Raw genomic sequence first — 17,104 nt, forward strand, 5'->3', positions numbered from 1 at the left:
AAAAGTTTGAAAACACGTACCATCAGATCCAGGAATAGCTTCCTTCTCACTGTTGAACATCCTATCACAAAGGGTGTAATCCCGATCTTGTAACCAACCTCATTGCAGCTCTTGCACTTTTTTCCCTTCAAACTACTCTTCTTTTGTAACTGTAACTCTATAACTCTGTAACACTATATTCTGCATGCTAATATTTTTTCTCTCTGCACCACCTGTAGTACTGGACATAGCTTGACTGTACTCACATATAGTATGTTTTAGAAAGAACTGCAGGTGCTGGAAAAATCGAAGGTAGACAAAAATGCTGGAGAAACTCAGCGGGTGAGGCAGCATCTATGGAGCGAAGGAATAGGGGACGTTTCGGGTGGAGACCCTTCTTCAGACATGTATAGCATGATTTGACTGGATTACACATTTTGATAACATGATTTGACTGGATAACAAAGTTTTTTACAGTATGTTGGTACACATGACTAACGTCAACTAATTTGTAATACCATCTGAGAAAATTGAATAATAATATTTGATGTTAAAATTCATGATGATAATGCAATAATGATACTGTACGGCCAAACCTATCACATAGCGTCCACACGCAAAGGTCCTCCTGAAATAGCTATGTGTATAAATACTTCCAGCCTTTTATAGGAGATGGCCAAGCAAGATCAAGCTGCAGCTGAGCACGGACCATACACTGCGGGAGATACTACATTAGACGCACGTTTAACCGGCACTGCAATCGACCACAGAGGGAGAAATCACCGCAAGTCAAGATGTCTAAAGACAAGAAATCAGGTAGGAAGCATTCTCCAGTATCCAGAGCGATTCACACCATGTTCTGGTGTATGAACCTGGAGTATTGTGTGCAGTTGTGGTCTCCTAATCTGAGGAAGGACATTCTTGCTATTGAGGGAGTGCAGCCCAGGTTAGTTCCCGGGATGGCGGGACTGACATATGATGAAAGAATGGATCGACTGGGCTTCTATTCACTGGAATTTAGAAAGATGAGAGGGAATTTTATAGAAACATGTAAAATTCTGAAGGGATTGGACAGGCTCGATGCAGGAAACATTTTCCCGATGTTGGGGGAGACCAGAACCAGGGGTCACAATACAATACCGTTTATTTGTCATTTGAACCTCACATGAAGTTCAAACGAAATTTGGTTTCTGCAGTCATACAAGAAAAGAACCAAGACACACACCAACACAATTTACACAAACATCCATCACAGTGAATCTCCTCCTCACTGTGATGGAAGACAAAGTCTTGTCTCTCCACTCCTCTCCATTCCTCTCCCGAAGTCAAAGTCAAAGCCCCCGGCAGGCGCTAGCAAGTCCCACGGCCACTTAAAGCCACGCCGGGCGATGTAGGGCCCTGCCCCGGGTCATGATGTTGGAGCCCCCGGCGGGCGCTAGCAAGTCCGCGGCCACTTAAAGCCGCGCCGGGCGATGTAAGGCCCCGCTCCAGGTCACTCTCAACCCCGCAATTCGAGCGGGAGAAGTCGCCGTTGCCGGTGCTCCGTGAAGCGGTCTCCCACCGGGGACCCGCGAGCTCCCGGTGTCACCATCCACTGGAGTCGGGTCGCAGCAGCGCGCCACCGCAGTTCTCCACGCTCCGAAGCCGGCCAGCTCCACGATGGTAGGTCCGCAGCTCCGCAGGCTCCGTGACTTGAGCCCCCAGGCCGTTCCGGTTGGAGGCCGCTCCACGGTGCTAGGCCCCAACGGCAACGGAGACCCGACAGGGAAAAGGTCGGGTCCCCGTACAGGGAAGAGATCTAAAAGTTTCCCCCCCCGCCCCCCCCACACATACACAGTCAAAAACCCACCACAAACTTTACACTCTACAGGACAATTTAAAAAAAAAAAGACAGACGGACTGCAGAGGCCGTTTACGTTCACAGTTTAAGAATAAGGGGTAGGCCATTTAGGACTGAGATGAGGAAAAAAAATTTCACCCAGAGAGTTGTGAATCTGTGGAATTCTCTGCCACAAAAGACAGTGGAGGCCAATTCACATTAAACATAGCATATATAGATAATATATAATTAACACCATTTCAATAAATTAATAACCTCAATACTAGTGCAAATCAAAAATACAAAGTCCTTAGTGCAACCAAAGACAGTCCACAGTTTATAGTTGAGGTTAGTGTTGTGCAGAAGGTAGACACAAAGCGCTGGAGTAACTCAGCAGGTCAGGTGACATCTTTGGAGAAAAGGAATAGGTGATCAGTCAGGTCGAGAACCTTCTTCAGACTGAGAGTCAGGGGAGAGGGAAATTCAGTCTCAGTCTGTGTTCCACTCCCTCCAGCATTCTGTGTGTAATTTGGTGTAAACCACATTTGGTGTAAACCAGCATCTGCAGTTCCTTTCTGCATATTTAGTGTTGTGCAGAGTTCAAGAGCATGATTGTTGTTGGGAAGAAGGTAGTCCAAGTGTCTTCTCTGTCATATTGAGTGGATCACAAGGGGAGCATTAGCAGGAGAAACAAAACTGCAGTTGTTTTATCCCTATATTCATTATTATTACCATTGTCCAGATTTGATTACTGCCGTGAGTTTTTACTCACGAAGAAACATTATCTCTCAAACTGATACTTGCTAGGCTGGAGTTCTGAAAAATATGTCCACCCCATGCAGATTTTAGAATGTTTCATAACGAGTTATTAAGGCCTGTTCCTCGATGGAAGGAAACCTAATCTCCCTGTAGAAGTGCGAGCAGATCAGATGGAAAGAGAAAATAAAATCACCTGTCATGTTGTTATTTCAAAAGAAGTTCAGTGTTTCACCTGGGAATATCGTGCCAATATGATTTTGACATTGGAGATAATAATCATTTCCAATCTACCCTGTTTAGGGGTGGCACGGTGGCGCAGCGGTAGAGTTGCTGCCTTACAGCGCCAGAGACGCAGGTTCGATCCTGACTACGGGTGCTGTCTGTATGCAGTTTGTACGTTCTCCCCGTGACCACGTGGGTTTCCTCCGGGTGCTCTGGTTTCCTCCCACACTCCAGAGACATACAGGTTTGTAGGCTAATCGGCTTGGGTAAAAATTGTAAAATCGTTCCTAGCGTGTAGGATAGTGCAAGTATACGGGGATTGCTGGTCAGCGCGGGCTCGTTGGGCAGAAGGGCCTGTTTCCACGCTGTATCTCAAAAGCAAAGTCTAAAGTCAAAAGACAGTGTGGATGAACCTTATGGGTTCTTTGTACCCTTCCCAGCTTCTATTATGGAGCCATGCAATCTGAAGAAGGGCCTCGACCCGAAACATCACCCATTCCTTCTCGCCAGAGATCCTGCTGAGTTACTCCAGCATTTTGTGTGTATCTTCGGTTTAAACCCGCATCTGCAGTTCCTTCCTGCACGTATCTATTTATGAATCTGAAGAAGGGCGCCGAATCGAAACGTTATCTAACCTTGTAGTTGAGAAATTCTGCCTCACCCGATGAGTTACTCCAGCACTTTGTGCTTTCATTTACCGCTTCCTTATTTTTCCAATCTATTTATGACATACTTCAAATAATCCACTTTTTTTTTCGTTTTTATGTTATGTTGAAATGTAGCGTTGGGTTCCTGATGATGTGTTATGAGGTTATGATTCAATCTGCACATCTCAAATTAGCAAAGCAATGAAGTGATCCTGGCAAGGCGTAAAAGCACTGATGAAACATGCGCTGACCGAAACATGACTCTGGGTAGAGCAACTGCCTTACAGTGCCAGAGATCTGGGCTTGATCCTGACCACAGGTGTTGTCTGCACAGAGTTTGCACGTTCTCCCCCGTAACCTGTGTGGTTTTTCCTCCCACACTCCCAAGACGTACAGGTTTGTAGGGTCATTGGCTTTGGTTGGCCCAACTGTGTGGATTTCTTCCCCTCCAGCTGTTTCTTGGCTCAAGTGATTCCCCCTGTGTGGCGGGGAAGAGGGGAGTGGCTGTCTCTGGAGAGAGCCCTGATTGTTAGAGGTTTATGGGCCCATGCATTAATCTGTGCTCAATCTGTGTCTTTTTTTGTAAACCAACATCTGCAGTTCCTTGTTTCCACATTAATCTGCACCTGTTTTGTTTTTTAAACTCCACCAATTTGTGCAACTCCCTTTGATCATATATCTTGGCCTCCCCCATCATAGTCAAGATGGCTATCGGCACATTGGCCTTCATCAGTCAGAGTATTGAGTATAGAAGATAGGAGGTCATGTTACAGTTGTACAAGACATTGGTGAGGCCACATTTGTTCAGCTTTGCTTACCCTGACATAGAAAAGATGTGGTTAAGCTGGAAAAGGTACGGAGAAGATTTACCAGGACTCGTGGGCGTGAGCTATAGCGAGGGTTGAGCTGGCTAGGACTTTATTCCTTGGAGCGCAGGAGGATGAAGGGTGATCTTTCAGAGGTGTTTAAGATCGCATGCGGAATTTATCCTCCTGTGCTCCAAGGAATAAAGTCCGAGGCTGCTCAACCCTCCCTTTTGCTCAGGCCCTCGAGTCTTCTCTGCACCCTTTCTAGCTTAGTGACATCTTTCAGTTTTGCCTTCTACTCCTGCAAGGCAAGTTGAAGTCAACATTATGTAGATTGAGAGAATTCAGTATCGTATTAAAAATATTATTTGGAATTGGTGCAGTTTAACAAGACATTTCTACCCTTTGCTAAGAATTGCCCAAGTTTGATCATAAAAAGTGTGCTTCCACTACAATCGAATCACCTTAAATTCTTAGTCTGTAGAATCGTTGGTATCATTATAAGTTCATAAATTTATAAGTAATAGGAGCAGAATCAAGCCATTCCGCCCATCAAGTCTACTCAGCCATTCAATCATGGCTGATCTATCTAACTCTCAACCCCCTCCTCCTGCCTTCTTTCCATAACCCCTGACACCCGTCCTAATCAAGAATCTATCAATCTCCCCCTTAAAAATATCCATTGGCCTCCACAGCCTTTTGTGGCAATGAATTCCAAAGATTCATCACACTCTGACTAAAGGAAATTCTCCTCGTCTCCTTCCTAAAGGAACAACCTTTAATTCTGAGGCTATGGCCTCAGGTCCTAGACTCCCCCACTAATGGGAACATCCTCTCCACATCCACTCTATCCAGTCCTTTCACTATTCGGTAAGTTTCCATGAGGTCCCCCCCTCATTCTTCTAAACTCTAGCGAGAACAGGCCCAGTGCTGTCAAACGCTCATCTCGTAAAATGTGCTGCTTGATTAAATCTTCTCACTCATATATGTGTGTATATATCTATATATCCATATGACTTTATTTTTCAGGATTGGACGAAAGCGATCGGATCCTAGCTGAGAAGGTCTTTGCCCACGATGCCAAGGATGAAGATCAACGAGATGAGATCTCTCCATTTGGAATACCAGAGGATTGCCCAATCGGACACATTGAGATGCAGGACAACCTAATTGACAGAAAGACAAAGGAATCCATAGAGAAGAGGTACCAAAGCACAAAGGTCAAATCTCAAAAACACCTTCAATATAGTAGGTCCTGGAGAAGGGGAATCGAGACTACAGGACATAGGTTCACGTTGAAGGGGAAAGTATTTAATAGGAATCTGAGGGGTGACATTTTCACACAAAGGGTAGTGGGTGTATGGAACGAGCTGCCAGAAGAGGTAGTTGAGGTAAGGATTATTCCAATGTTTAAGAAATAGTTAGACAGGTACACGGATAGGACAGGTTTGGAGGGATATGGGTCAAATGCAGGCAGGTGGGACTGGTGCAGATGGGACGTTAGCCAGTGTGGGCTAGTTGGGCTGAAGGGCCTGTTTTCATGCTGAATGACTCTGTGACTTAGCCAAAAAAAGGTGAGTTTCGAGAGGGAATACCAAAGTGTAGGGCAGCTGAACGCACGGCAGTAAGTCATGAAGTGAGTAAAATCAAACAATTGCCCTGGGTGGCACAGTGGCGCAGTAGGGGCGGGGCAGTGGTGCAGCGGTAGAGTTTCTGCCTTACAGCGCCAGAGATTAGATTTCGATCCTAACCGTGGGCGCTACCTGTACAGAGTTTGTACGCTTTCCCCTGTGACCGCATGGATTTTCTCCGGGTGCTCCGGTTTTCTCCCACATTCCAAAGATGCACATGTTTATAGGTTGATTGTCTTCTTCAAGTTGCCCCTAATGTGTAGGAGAGAGCTAGTGTATGGGTGCTTGTGGATTTAGTGGGCCTCGCTGTATCTCTAGACTGTAGGGACATGAAGTTCTCGAAATTCTGGAAGACCAGAGGAAGTTATAGATTACGATGGGTTTAAGGTCACTAATAGGTTTGAGAAACATGGCTCAGGGTTTCAAAAGTGAGCTATTGTTAGTTCAAGAGCATTATAGGGTCAGTAACCATAGGGATGAACAGGACTTAATGCAAGTTAAGAGTTTTTTACACAGAGAGTTGTGAGTCTGTGGAATTCTCTGCCTCAGAGGGCGGTGGAGGCCGGTTCTCTGATTACTTTCAAGAGAGAGCTAGATGGGGCTCTTAAAGATAGCGGAGTCAGGGGATATGGGGAGAAGGCAGGAACGGGGTACTGATTGGGGATGATCAGCCATGATCACATTGAATGGCGGTGCTGGCTCGAAGGACCGAATGGCCTACTCCTTGCACCTATTGTCTATTGTCTATTGGCCTTTGGAGAGTCAAAGTCCACTTTTAATTGAGAGGATGGGATGTTGGGTGGAATAAGCACTGCAACGGTGCCATCTAGATGGGACAAAGCTATGGATGATGTTTTCAAATGGAGAGGGGCTGAGGTTGGGTCAGAATTTGGTGACGTTGTAGAGATGGAAGTGGATAACTTTGACCATAGCAATCATAGAATCAATGAATTATAGAATCATGAACAGAAATTGACATCAAGAGAACCAACAAGCACAAGGGTTTTTGTATTGATGGTGGTGGGTTTGTTTTTGTATTTGCGTGTGTAATTTTTGTAAATAGTTGATTTAAATTAGTTTCGTTCATATAAAAAAAAAGTGCGGAGCTCGAAGGTGCATGTGTCAGAGCTGTTGATAAAACGCACAAATTTGTGGATTTAATCATCTTTAGGGACTTCGGAGGAGGTACAGCGATACATTTTTTAAAAAACAAGAACCAGGTTTTGTTGATTAGTTTAGTTTAGAGATACAGCGCGGAAACAGGCCAATCGGCACGGCGAGTCCACGCCGACCAGCGATCCCCGCACACCAACACTATCCTACACACACTAGGGACAATTTACAATTACACCAAGCCAATTGGCCGACAAACCTGTACGTCTTTGGAGTGTGGGAGAAAACTGGAGCCCCCGGAGAAAATCCACGCAGGTTACGGGGAGAACGTACTAACTCCATACAGACAGCACCCATAGTCAGGATCGAACCTGGGTCCGTGGTGTTGTAAAAGCTCCATCCCACGGTACGAGTTCATTCCAAGAGCTCTCCCGAGTTTTAAAAATATCAAACTCGTGGTAAGCACGGAGAATGAATGTAGCGGGTATGTCGGAGCTCGGGGACGTCCCTTAGCGGCTCGTAACACTAACGGCAGGTACTCGGGAAGACTCGCTAACGGCAGGTAAGCACGGGAAGACTCGTGAAGATGTTGAAAAATGTCCACGAGAGCCCCGAGTACCGATGAGTGGCCATTACCGTAAATCTCCGAGTTCAAATCAGGGCAAACTCGGGAGAGCTCTTGGAATGAACTTGTACAGTGGGACAGGGCTTTAAGGCAGCAACTCTACCGCTGTGCCACCGTGTTACCTTGATGAATCCGGTCTGTTTCAAAGCCAGGATGTTTTAATTAATGAAGACTTGTGGATTGTGTTGTCACATTAGGAAGAAGCTAACAATGAAATCAAAGGTGATTGAATCATCAATGAAAATGGTCCATGTGGCTGAGGTAATGCAGCCATCGCCGAACCTGATGATGGAGCCATCATACGCTGATGTACCCGATTTCCAGAGAGTCTCTATCACTGGAGACTATGCATCAGGGGTAAGGTTAAGTCTATGTTACAGAATGAAGCTTTGCGCAGAATACCATTCCTTCCCAACAAAGGAGTGACCCTTTCACTGAGGGACAATGGACAAAGGTGCGGAGGATTCAGAAAGGGTGCGGAGGAAGGTTAGCAGAACGGGGGGGAAGAGCGGCAGGGAAAGGTTGAGCAGAAAGGAACTGCAGATGTTAGTTTGTACCGGAGACACAAAGTGCTGGATTCACTCAGCTGGTCAGGCAGCATCTCTCGAGAGAAAGGGTGGGTGACGTGTTGGGTGAGAATCCTTCAGAACCCCTGCACCACTGTGCCTCCAAACAAACCAGCACGTCATGAAGTCTTATTGCCAACTCTACAAAGATGATCTATGTGTTCTGGTCACTATAGGGCTTCTATGGGAATCAGATTGCATTGATATGGACTGGATGGTTGGACAGTTGAAAAAATTCAGCAGAAATTAGCGCAGCATAGTGGCGCAGCGGTAGAGTTGCTGCCTTACAGCGCCAGAGACCCAGGTTCGATCCTGACTACGGGTTCTGTCCAAGAATGAAAGAACTGCAGGTGCTGGTAAAATCGAAGGTAGACTCAAAATGCTGGAGTAACTCAGCGGGTGAGGCAGCATCTCTGGAGAGAAGGAACGGGCGACGTTTCAGGTCGAGACTCCTCTTCAGACTGAAGACTTCAGAATGTGGTCGCCCATTCCTTCTCTCCAGAGATGCTGCCTCACCGGCTGAGTTACTCCAGAATTTCGAGTCTACCTACGGGTTCTTGTCTGTACTGTTTGTACATTCTCTCCGTGACCCGGTTTTTCTCCGGGTGCTCCGGTTTTCTCCCACACTCCATAGACGTGCAGGTTTGTAGGTTAATTGGCTTCTGTGAAGCGTCAATTATCCCTCGTGTGTAGGATAGTGCTAGTGATCATGGGTCGGTGCGGACTCAGTGGGCCGAAGGGCCTGTTTCTGAGTTGTATCTCTCAAGTCCAAAGTAAAAACTCTGAGACCACTCTGCATTTGATTGTCTCCCTGTTTGTGAACAGGAGTATAGAAGCTGGGATGTAATGTTAAAATTGTACAAGGCATTGGTGAGACCAAATCTGGAGTATGGTGTACAATTTTGGTCGCCCAATTATAGGAAGGATGTCAACAAAATAGAGAGAGTACAGAGGAGATTTACTAGAATGTTGCCTGGGTTTCAACAACTAAGTTACAGAGATAGGTTGAATAAGTTAGGTCTTTATTCTCTGGAGCGCAGAAGGTTAAGGGGGGACTTGATAGAGGTCTTTAAAATGATGAGAGGGATAGACAGAGTTGATGTGATCAAGCTTTTCCCTTTGAGAATAGGGAAGATTCAAACAAGAGGACATGACTTCAGAATTAAGGGACAGAAGTTTAGGGGTAACATGAGGGGGAACTTCTTTACTCAGAGAGTGGTAGCGGTGTGGAATGAGCTTCCAGTAGAAGTGGTGGCGGCAGGTTCGTTGGTATCATTTAAGAATAAATTGGATAGGCATATGGATGAGAAGGGAATGGAGGGTTATGGTATGAGTGCAGGCAGGTGGGACTAAGGGAAAAAAATTGTTCGGCGCGGACTTGTAGGGCCGAGATGGCCTGTTTCCGTGCTGTAATTGTTATATGGTTATATGGTTATAGGTAACCATGGATGATTTTGAAGTTGCCTGCAAGGGTCTGTATCGAGCTTTGACCATCCGGGAAAAATACATGCGGCTCTCTGTTCAGAGGTTCTTCAGGACCACGTCCCGCTTCTTGCGAACCATGGAGCACGAACAGTGGAAAGACAAGGATGAAGTACATCCAGGTAAGGATGAGATCATGAATGGACGCACTGTGTCTCGTGCCCAGAGTGGGGGAATCGAGAACCAGAGTTTAAGGTGAAGGGGGAAAGGTTTTATAGGGATCTAAGGGGTCACTTTTACACACAGGGGTTGCTGGGTATAGGGAACGAGCTGCCGGAGAAGGTAGTTGAGGCAGGGACGATCACAACGTTGAAGAAGCAATTACAACAGGTACATGGATAGGTAGACACAAAATGCTGGATAAACTCAGCGGAACAGGCAGCATCTCTGGAGAGAAGGAATGGGTGACGTTTCGGGACGAGACCCTTCTTCACACTGATGTCAGGGGAGTGGGCGGGACTGAGATAGAATGTAGTTGGAGACAGTAAGACTGGTGGGAGAACTGGGAAGGGGGAGGGGATGGAGAAAGAGGGAAAGCAAGGGCTATTTGAAGTTAGAGAAGTCAATGTTCATACCGCTGGGGTGTAAGCTGCCCAAGCAAAATATGAGGTGCTGTTCCTCCAATTTGCGCTGGGCCTCACTGACAATGCAGGAGGCCCAGGACAGAAAGGTCAGTGTGGGAATGGGAGGGGGAGTAAAAGTGCTGAGCAACCGGGAGATCAGGTAAGTTAAGACGGACTGAGCGGAGGTGTTCAGCGAAAAGATCGCCGAGCCTGCGCTTGGTCTCGCCGATATACAGGAGTTGACACCTGGAACAGCGGATACAGTAGATGAGGTGGGAGGAGGTGCAAGTGAACCTCTGCCTCACCTGAAAAGGCTGTTGGGGTCCTTGGATGGAGTCGAGGGGGGAGGTAAAGGGACAGGTGTTGCATCTCCTGCGGTTGCAGGGGAAAGTACCTGGGGAGGGGGTGGTTTGGGTGGGAAGGGACGAGTTGACCAGGGAGTTTTGGAGGGAACGGTCTCTTCGGAAAGCAGAAAGCGGTGGAGATGGGAAGATGTGGCTAGTAGTGGGATCCCGTTGGAGGTGGCGAAAGTGTTGGAGGATTATATGCTGCATGCGACGGCTGATGGGGTGGAAGGTGAGGACAAGGGGGACTCTGTCCTTGCTGCGAATGGGGAGGAGAGGGGGAGCAAGAGCAGAGCTGCGAGATATCGAGGAGACCCCAGTGAGAACCTCATCTATAATGGAAGAGGGGAACCCCCGTTTCCTAAAGAATGAGGACATCTCAGTTGATCTGGTGTGGAAAACCTCATCCTGGGTGCAGATGCGGCGTAGACGGAGGAATTGGGAGTAGGGGATAGATTCTTTACAGGAAGCAGGGTGGAAAGAGTGTAGTCTAGCTACCTAGGTACATGGATAGGACAGGTTTAGAGGGATATGGGCCAAACGCAGGCAACTGGGACTCACTCTGAAGAAGGATCTTGACCTGAAACATCACCCATTCCTTCTCTCTAGAGATGCTACCTGTCCCTCTGAGTTACTCCAGCATTTTTTGTCTATCTTTGGTTTAAACCAGCATCTGCAGTTCCTTCCTACGCTAGTGTAGATGGGACATGTTGGTCGGTTTGGGCAAGTTGGGCTGACGGGCCTGCTTCCGAACTATATGGATCTATGCTGCTAACATTCACCACATCCCTATCCCACACCACAAAGGTCCAATTTCAATCAGAGAGTCATTGAGCATGCAATCAGGCCATTCGGCCCATCATGTCCATGCTGACCCACAGGCATCCATCTATATTAATCATATCTTCCAACATTTGGTCCGTAATCTTCAATGCCAAGGTGGACTTGAGTGCACTTCTTCATGTTCATAAGTTATCTGAGGAAATTTAGGCTCCGATAACATAAAAATTCCGGCTACTACCATTGAGTCTGCTACGCCATTCAATCATGGCTGATCTATCATCCCTGCCTCCTGCCCTCTCCCCATATCCTTTGACACCCTTACTAATAAGAATCTGTCAATCTCCGCTTTAAAAAATCCAGTGACTTGGCCTCCACAGCCGGCTGTGGCAATGAATTCCACAGATTCACCACCCACTCACCAAATAAATTCCTCCCCATCTCCTTTCTAAAGGTACGTCACTCCATTCTGAGTGTGCTCTCTTAGTGATCATAAGGTCATAAGGAGTAGGAGTAGAATTAGGCCATTTGGCCCATCAAGTCTACTCCATCATTCAATCATTAATGGCTGATCTATCTCTCCCTCCTAACTTCTCCTGCCTTCTCTCCATAACCTCTGACACCGGAACTAATCAAAAATCTATCTATCTCTGCCTTAAAAAAATATGAATTGATTTGGCCTTCACAGCCTTCTGTGACAAAGAATTCCACAGATTCACCACCCTCTGACTAAAGAAATTTCTCCTCATCTACTTCCTAAAAGAACTTCCTTTAATTCTGAGGCTATGACCTCTAGTCCTACACTCTACGGTAGTGGAAACATCCTCTTCACATCCACTCTATCCAAGCCTTTCACTATTCTGTATGTTTCAATGAGGTCTGCCCTCATTCTTCTAAACTCCAGTGAGTACAGGCCCAGTGTCAACAAACGCTCATCATAGGTTAACCCACTCATTCCTTATACACTCCCAAGCAGTGTGTTCCCTGTACTCATCATTCTCTTGGGTGATCAAAGTCCACTTCAGTTCTCCTCTCAATCTTTTAACTCCTTATCCTAACTGATCTATTTCCATTTATCTCAACAACAAAGCAACACTTATCTGATTAAGATGTAATATTTTCCATCCGAAGTCTTTTGCTGCGATCTTAAACAGCAAAACCTGGATGTAAGGCAATACCACGAATGAAAATGAACACATCTCAGAAAAAGAGGACGTACCTTAAGAAAGGAGAGGAGGGGGAATTGCTTTAGCCAAAGGGTGGTGAATCTGTGGAATTTATTGCTACAATGGAGGCTCCGGTTTCCTCCCACGCTCCAAAGACGTACAGGTTTGTAGGCTAATTGGCTTGGTATAATTGTAAATTGCCCCCAGAATGTGTAGGATAGTGTTAGTGTGCGGGGATCGCTGGTCAGCGTGGACTCGGTGGGCCGAAGGGCCTGTTTCCACGCTGCATCTCTAAGTGGTGGAGGCCAAGTCATTGGGCATTTTAAAAGCAGAGATTGATAGGTTCTTGATTGATAGGTTCTTAAGGGCGTCAAAGATTGTGGGGAGAAGGTGGGAGGATGGGGTTGAGAGGAAAAAAATAGATCAGCCATGATCTAATGGTGGTGGGACTCGATGGGCCGAATGGCCTTTTTCTGCTCCTATGTCCTGAGCTTATGAAAATTAATGGGAGAGTACATGGGATCCTCACCAATTAATGATGACCATAGAGAAAAAAAAATAGGCGCAGGAGAAGGCCATTCGGCCCTTCGAACCATGCAGCCTGTATGGTCGTGAGAGGTCTCCTATAGTCGTGAGGAGTCTCCAAAGAGTCGTAGCGTCTTTCTGGTCGCCGCTGAATTTTCAACATGTTGAAAATTTCGGCGACCTATCACGGTTGCCGGCAATCGCCTGTTAAGGTCGTGTAAGTGGGATAGGCCCTTAAGGGTCTCGATCCAGAAACGTCACCTATTCCTTCGCTCCATAGATTCTGCTTCACCCGCTGAGTTTCTCCAGCATTTTTGTCTACCTCCGATTTTTCCAGCATCTGCAGTTCTTTCTTAAACATAACGAGAGCCAGTTCTTATAAGAAAGATACATTGTTTCATGACTCTGGGAAAGAAATGGCTCACGTTAGATGACGTACCCCATTTAAAAATTAGGCTACTACAGAGTAATAAAATATTCCTTGTAATAAGGTACTATTTATCAAATATAATTGGTCTGTTTAAATGCAAAGAACTGGGTGGGTTCATAAAAGTTTAATTAAGGAAGGATTCATTTCACAGGAGCCATGAATCAGTGTTATTTGATCTCTAAGATGTCTCAAATTCTGGAAGGATCTCTGCATTTAAATCACTGTTCAGCAAATATCTTGCTTTGATACTTTTGCCCAAACCATTCTCCGTACCATCTTCTGAGTAAGATTGTATTTCATTAAGGTGCAGTTTTTAACATATTCATCTGCCAACTTGGGGCGGCACAGCTGTAGAGTTGCTGCCACAGAGCCAGAGACCCTGGTTCAATCCTGACTACAGGTGCTTGTCTGTACGGAGTTTGTACGTTCTTCCCGCGACCTGCGTGGGTTTTCTCCGGGAGCTCCGGTTTCCTCCCACGCTCCAAAGACGTACAGGGTTGTAGGCTACTGTAATTGGCTTGGTATAATTGTAAATTGTCCCCAGAATGTGTAGGATAGTGTTAGGTGCGGGGATCGTTGGTCGGCGTGGACTCGGTGGGCCGAAGTGCCTGTTTCCACGCTGCATCTCCAAGCGAAAAAAAAATGGAACTCTGTTCCCTATCAGAATAGACTTAGTTTCATTCTCTCTTCATTCTGTAGTGATTTAATCCTCTCCAGCCTTTTCTTAAAGCATATCGATGCCTGAGTTTGGAACTAAAGTGAACACGACCGAACCATGGTAAAGAATGCCGAAGTGAATCGATGTACACAATTATCTTTAGCCCAGTAATAAAACTCTCCTCTGTAACAGCAACACTGAGAAGGATGCATGGACTGCTGCAGAATTTAATACAACTGCAGTTGGTCCTTTAGACCACATTCAGGGCGGCACAGTGGCGCAGCGGTAGAGTAAAGGGCCTGTCCCACGAGCATGCGACTGCAAGCGGCAAGCGCGACCAAACCGGAAGTGGGGGCCGCGCGGAGGTCGCGTGATCAACGTGAAGTTCGAGCGAAGTCCGCGAGAAGTTCGCGCTAGGCGTACGCCGTCAAGACGCTGCGTATGGCGTCAAGACGCCGCGTACGGCGTCGAGACGCTCCGCACGGCCATCGAGCCAGTGCGTACGGCCTCAATGCGGCTGCGGGCCAGCAGGCCGTTGCCGCACGGAATTTTTGGACCATTGCTTTCAGTTTTTCGGAGCCCCGCACGATGTCGGGACCAGCTCTGCACAACTCCATACGGCTCCGGTGATCGAAGTGGGACCGGCCCTGTGAGGCCGTACGGCTCAAGCGACCACGTTAGGTCGCGCTTACCGCATGCAGTCACATTCTCGTGGGATAGGCCCTTTACAGCATTACAGCACCAGAGACTCGGGTTCGATCCTGACTACGGGCTCCGTCTGCACAGAGTTTGTACGTTTGTGCGTGGTCACAGGGAGATAAATAAGTAAATAATATTTATTTGTTTATTTCATGTATACACTCCACTGATAAAGCTTGGAGATGATCCCTTTAATGCCAAGGACCTGCCTGCTCCTGCGCTGTGCTGTTCCATATTCTATGTTCACACTTGTTCTATCCTGTACATTCAGGGCATTTTTACAGAGGCCAATTATCCTACAAACCTGCAGGTCTTTGGGGATGTGGGAAGAAACCGGACAACCCGGAGGAAATTCACTGGGGCACGGGGAGGACGTACAAACTCCGCACAGACAGCACCTGTAGTCAGGATCGAACCCGGGTCTCTGGCGCTGTAAGCCGCAACTCTGCCGCTGCGCCACCGTGCCGTCTTGTCAACCAGCATCTGCATTTCCTTGTTCTCTTAAAGAGTGAAGATCTTAGCATCTGGTCCTTATAATAAATGCGATGGTCTTCCAGAAAAGTTATTCTTGACCTTATAACATTTACTTTTATTTCAGTGTATACTCCACTGATAAAGGCGGGAGATGACCCCTTTAATCCCAAGGGTCTGCCTGAGAATCTTGGCTACGTGTGTAAGATGAAAGACGGTATGATTTACATTTACGCCAACAATGAATCAATCAAGAACAATGAACCCAAAGACCTGCCTTACCTGGACGTGCCCGGCTTCATAGACGACATGAATTTTCTCATCGCACTCATCGCTCAGGGGCCTGTGTGAGTCCTGACAATTGTTTTGTGCTTTGCATTGAAATAACGGAATGTAAACTCTCCCGATGACCCGTTAACTCAATGCATTATTGAGCCACTCTAGACCAGGCAATCCCAGGCCCAAACTGTTAAATACTACTCCCTACCTGGGGTGGTGGGGCGTTCACTGATACAAGCTCCCACTGTCTCAGAGCAACTATCTGGTGTGTGTGTGTGTGTGTGTGTGTGTGTGTGTGTGTGTGTGTGTGTGTGTGTGTGTGTGTGTGTCCACAGATATAAAATGTCAAGTCTGAAGTAGGGTCTCAACCTGAAACATTGTTTGTCTTTTATGCTCCAGAGATGACTTGCTGAGTTCCTCCACACTTGTGTGTGTGTGTGTGTGTGTGTGTGTCTGTATGTGAATTCCACAGATTCGCCACCAAGGGTTTACAAGGATACCCAGGCAGTTCCCATCTAAACATGAATACCTTTCAACTTCTCACCATGTTGAAATAATGCTCTGTTTTTCTATTTTTTCTACTAAAGGGCAAGAGCTCTCATTTTTCCACTCTAGTTTCCAATTATCGTTTTATTACCATTGTATGTCATCGGCCAACATCCCCTCAAGCCCCTGCAACCTCCTCACTAATCCACACTGTCCCCTGATCGTGTGCCGATCAAGGGATGAGTCACATGCGGCGATGCCTTCAGGAAAGTCACTGTGGGTGTGGGAGAAGCAAGAGACTGTGTACTGTGGCTCATTGATGGTCTTAAAGAGGTTTATTTTAACCCATTCACATGTTTCTAATCGTGGCAGCAACTGAATTCAAGTGGACACACACTCACTCCAGGGAAGGTGCAATTTCAGGAGGGGCACAGGATGTGGATCGAACGTTCAACAGATGGGGAGGGGGAGAGGGGGAGAGGAGAAGAGGTGAAGAGGAGAAGAGGGGAAGAGGGGAAGAGGGGAAGAGGGGAAGAGGGGAAGAGGGGGATGGAACGGGAAAAGAATGAGATAAGGAGGGAGATAGAAGGATACAGAGATAGAGAGAGATTGAGGGAAAAAGGAGAGAGATAAAAAGAGAAAAGAAGGAGAAAGAGAGGTAAAGGGGGAGAAGGAAGGAGAGAGACAGAGGCAAAGAGAGAGCAAAGTGTCAAATTTAACATAATGAGCAGGCCAACAATTTAGGTTAGTTTAGAGATACAGCGTGGAATCAGGCGCTTTGGCCCACCGAGTCCGTGCCGGCCAGCGATCCCCATGCAGTTACACTTGGAACAATTTTCACTTATACCGACCGAGTAGACAATCCCAGGCCAATTAACCTACAAACCTGCACGTCTTTGGAGTGTTGGAGGAAACTAAAGATCTCGGAGAAAACCCACACAGGTCACGGGGAGAACGTACAAACTCTGTATGGACAGCGCCCGTAGTCAGGATCGAGCCCGGGTCTCAGGCGCTGCAAGCGCTGTTAATAAATTTATTTATTTTATTTTATGGG

The 17,104-nt window shown here is 46.7% G+C and overlaps 1 protein-coding gene across 1 annotated transcript in view; it reads left to right on the forward strand.

The window, feature by feature from the left end:
* The first annotated feature begins 647 nt into the window (after positions 1-647).
* Positions 648-17,104, forward strand: part of ampd1 (adenosine monophosphate deaminase 1) — a 37,873-nt gene continuing 21,416 nt past the window's right edge. Inside the window, exons 1-5 of the mRNA XM_033042795.1 lie at positions 648-795; positions 5,262-5,436; positions 7,799-7,958; positions 9,606-9,771; positions 15,413-15,632. Of these exons, the coding sequence (XP_032898686.1) occupies positions 774-795; positions 5,262-5,436; positions 7,799-7,958; positions 9,606-9,771; positions 15,413-15,632 (743 nt within the window). The 5' untranslated portion in view covers positions 648-773. The remainder of the gene's footprint in view (positions 796-5,261; positions 5,437-7,798; positions 7,959-9,605; positions 9,772-15,412; positions 15,633-17,104) is intronic.

The sequence above is a fragment of the Amblyraja radiata genome, chromosome 24 (assembly GCF_010909765.2).
Source record: "Amblyraja radiata isolate CabotCenter1 chromosome 24, sAmbRad1.1.pri, whole genome shotgun sequence".
In the NCBI taxonomy this organism is placed as follows: domain Eukaryota; kingdom Metazoa; phylum Chordata; class Chondrichthyes; order Rajiformes; family Rajidae; genus Amblyraja; species Amblyraja radiata.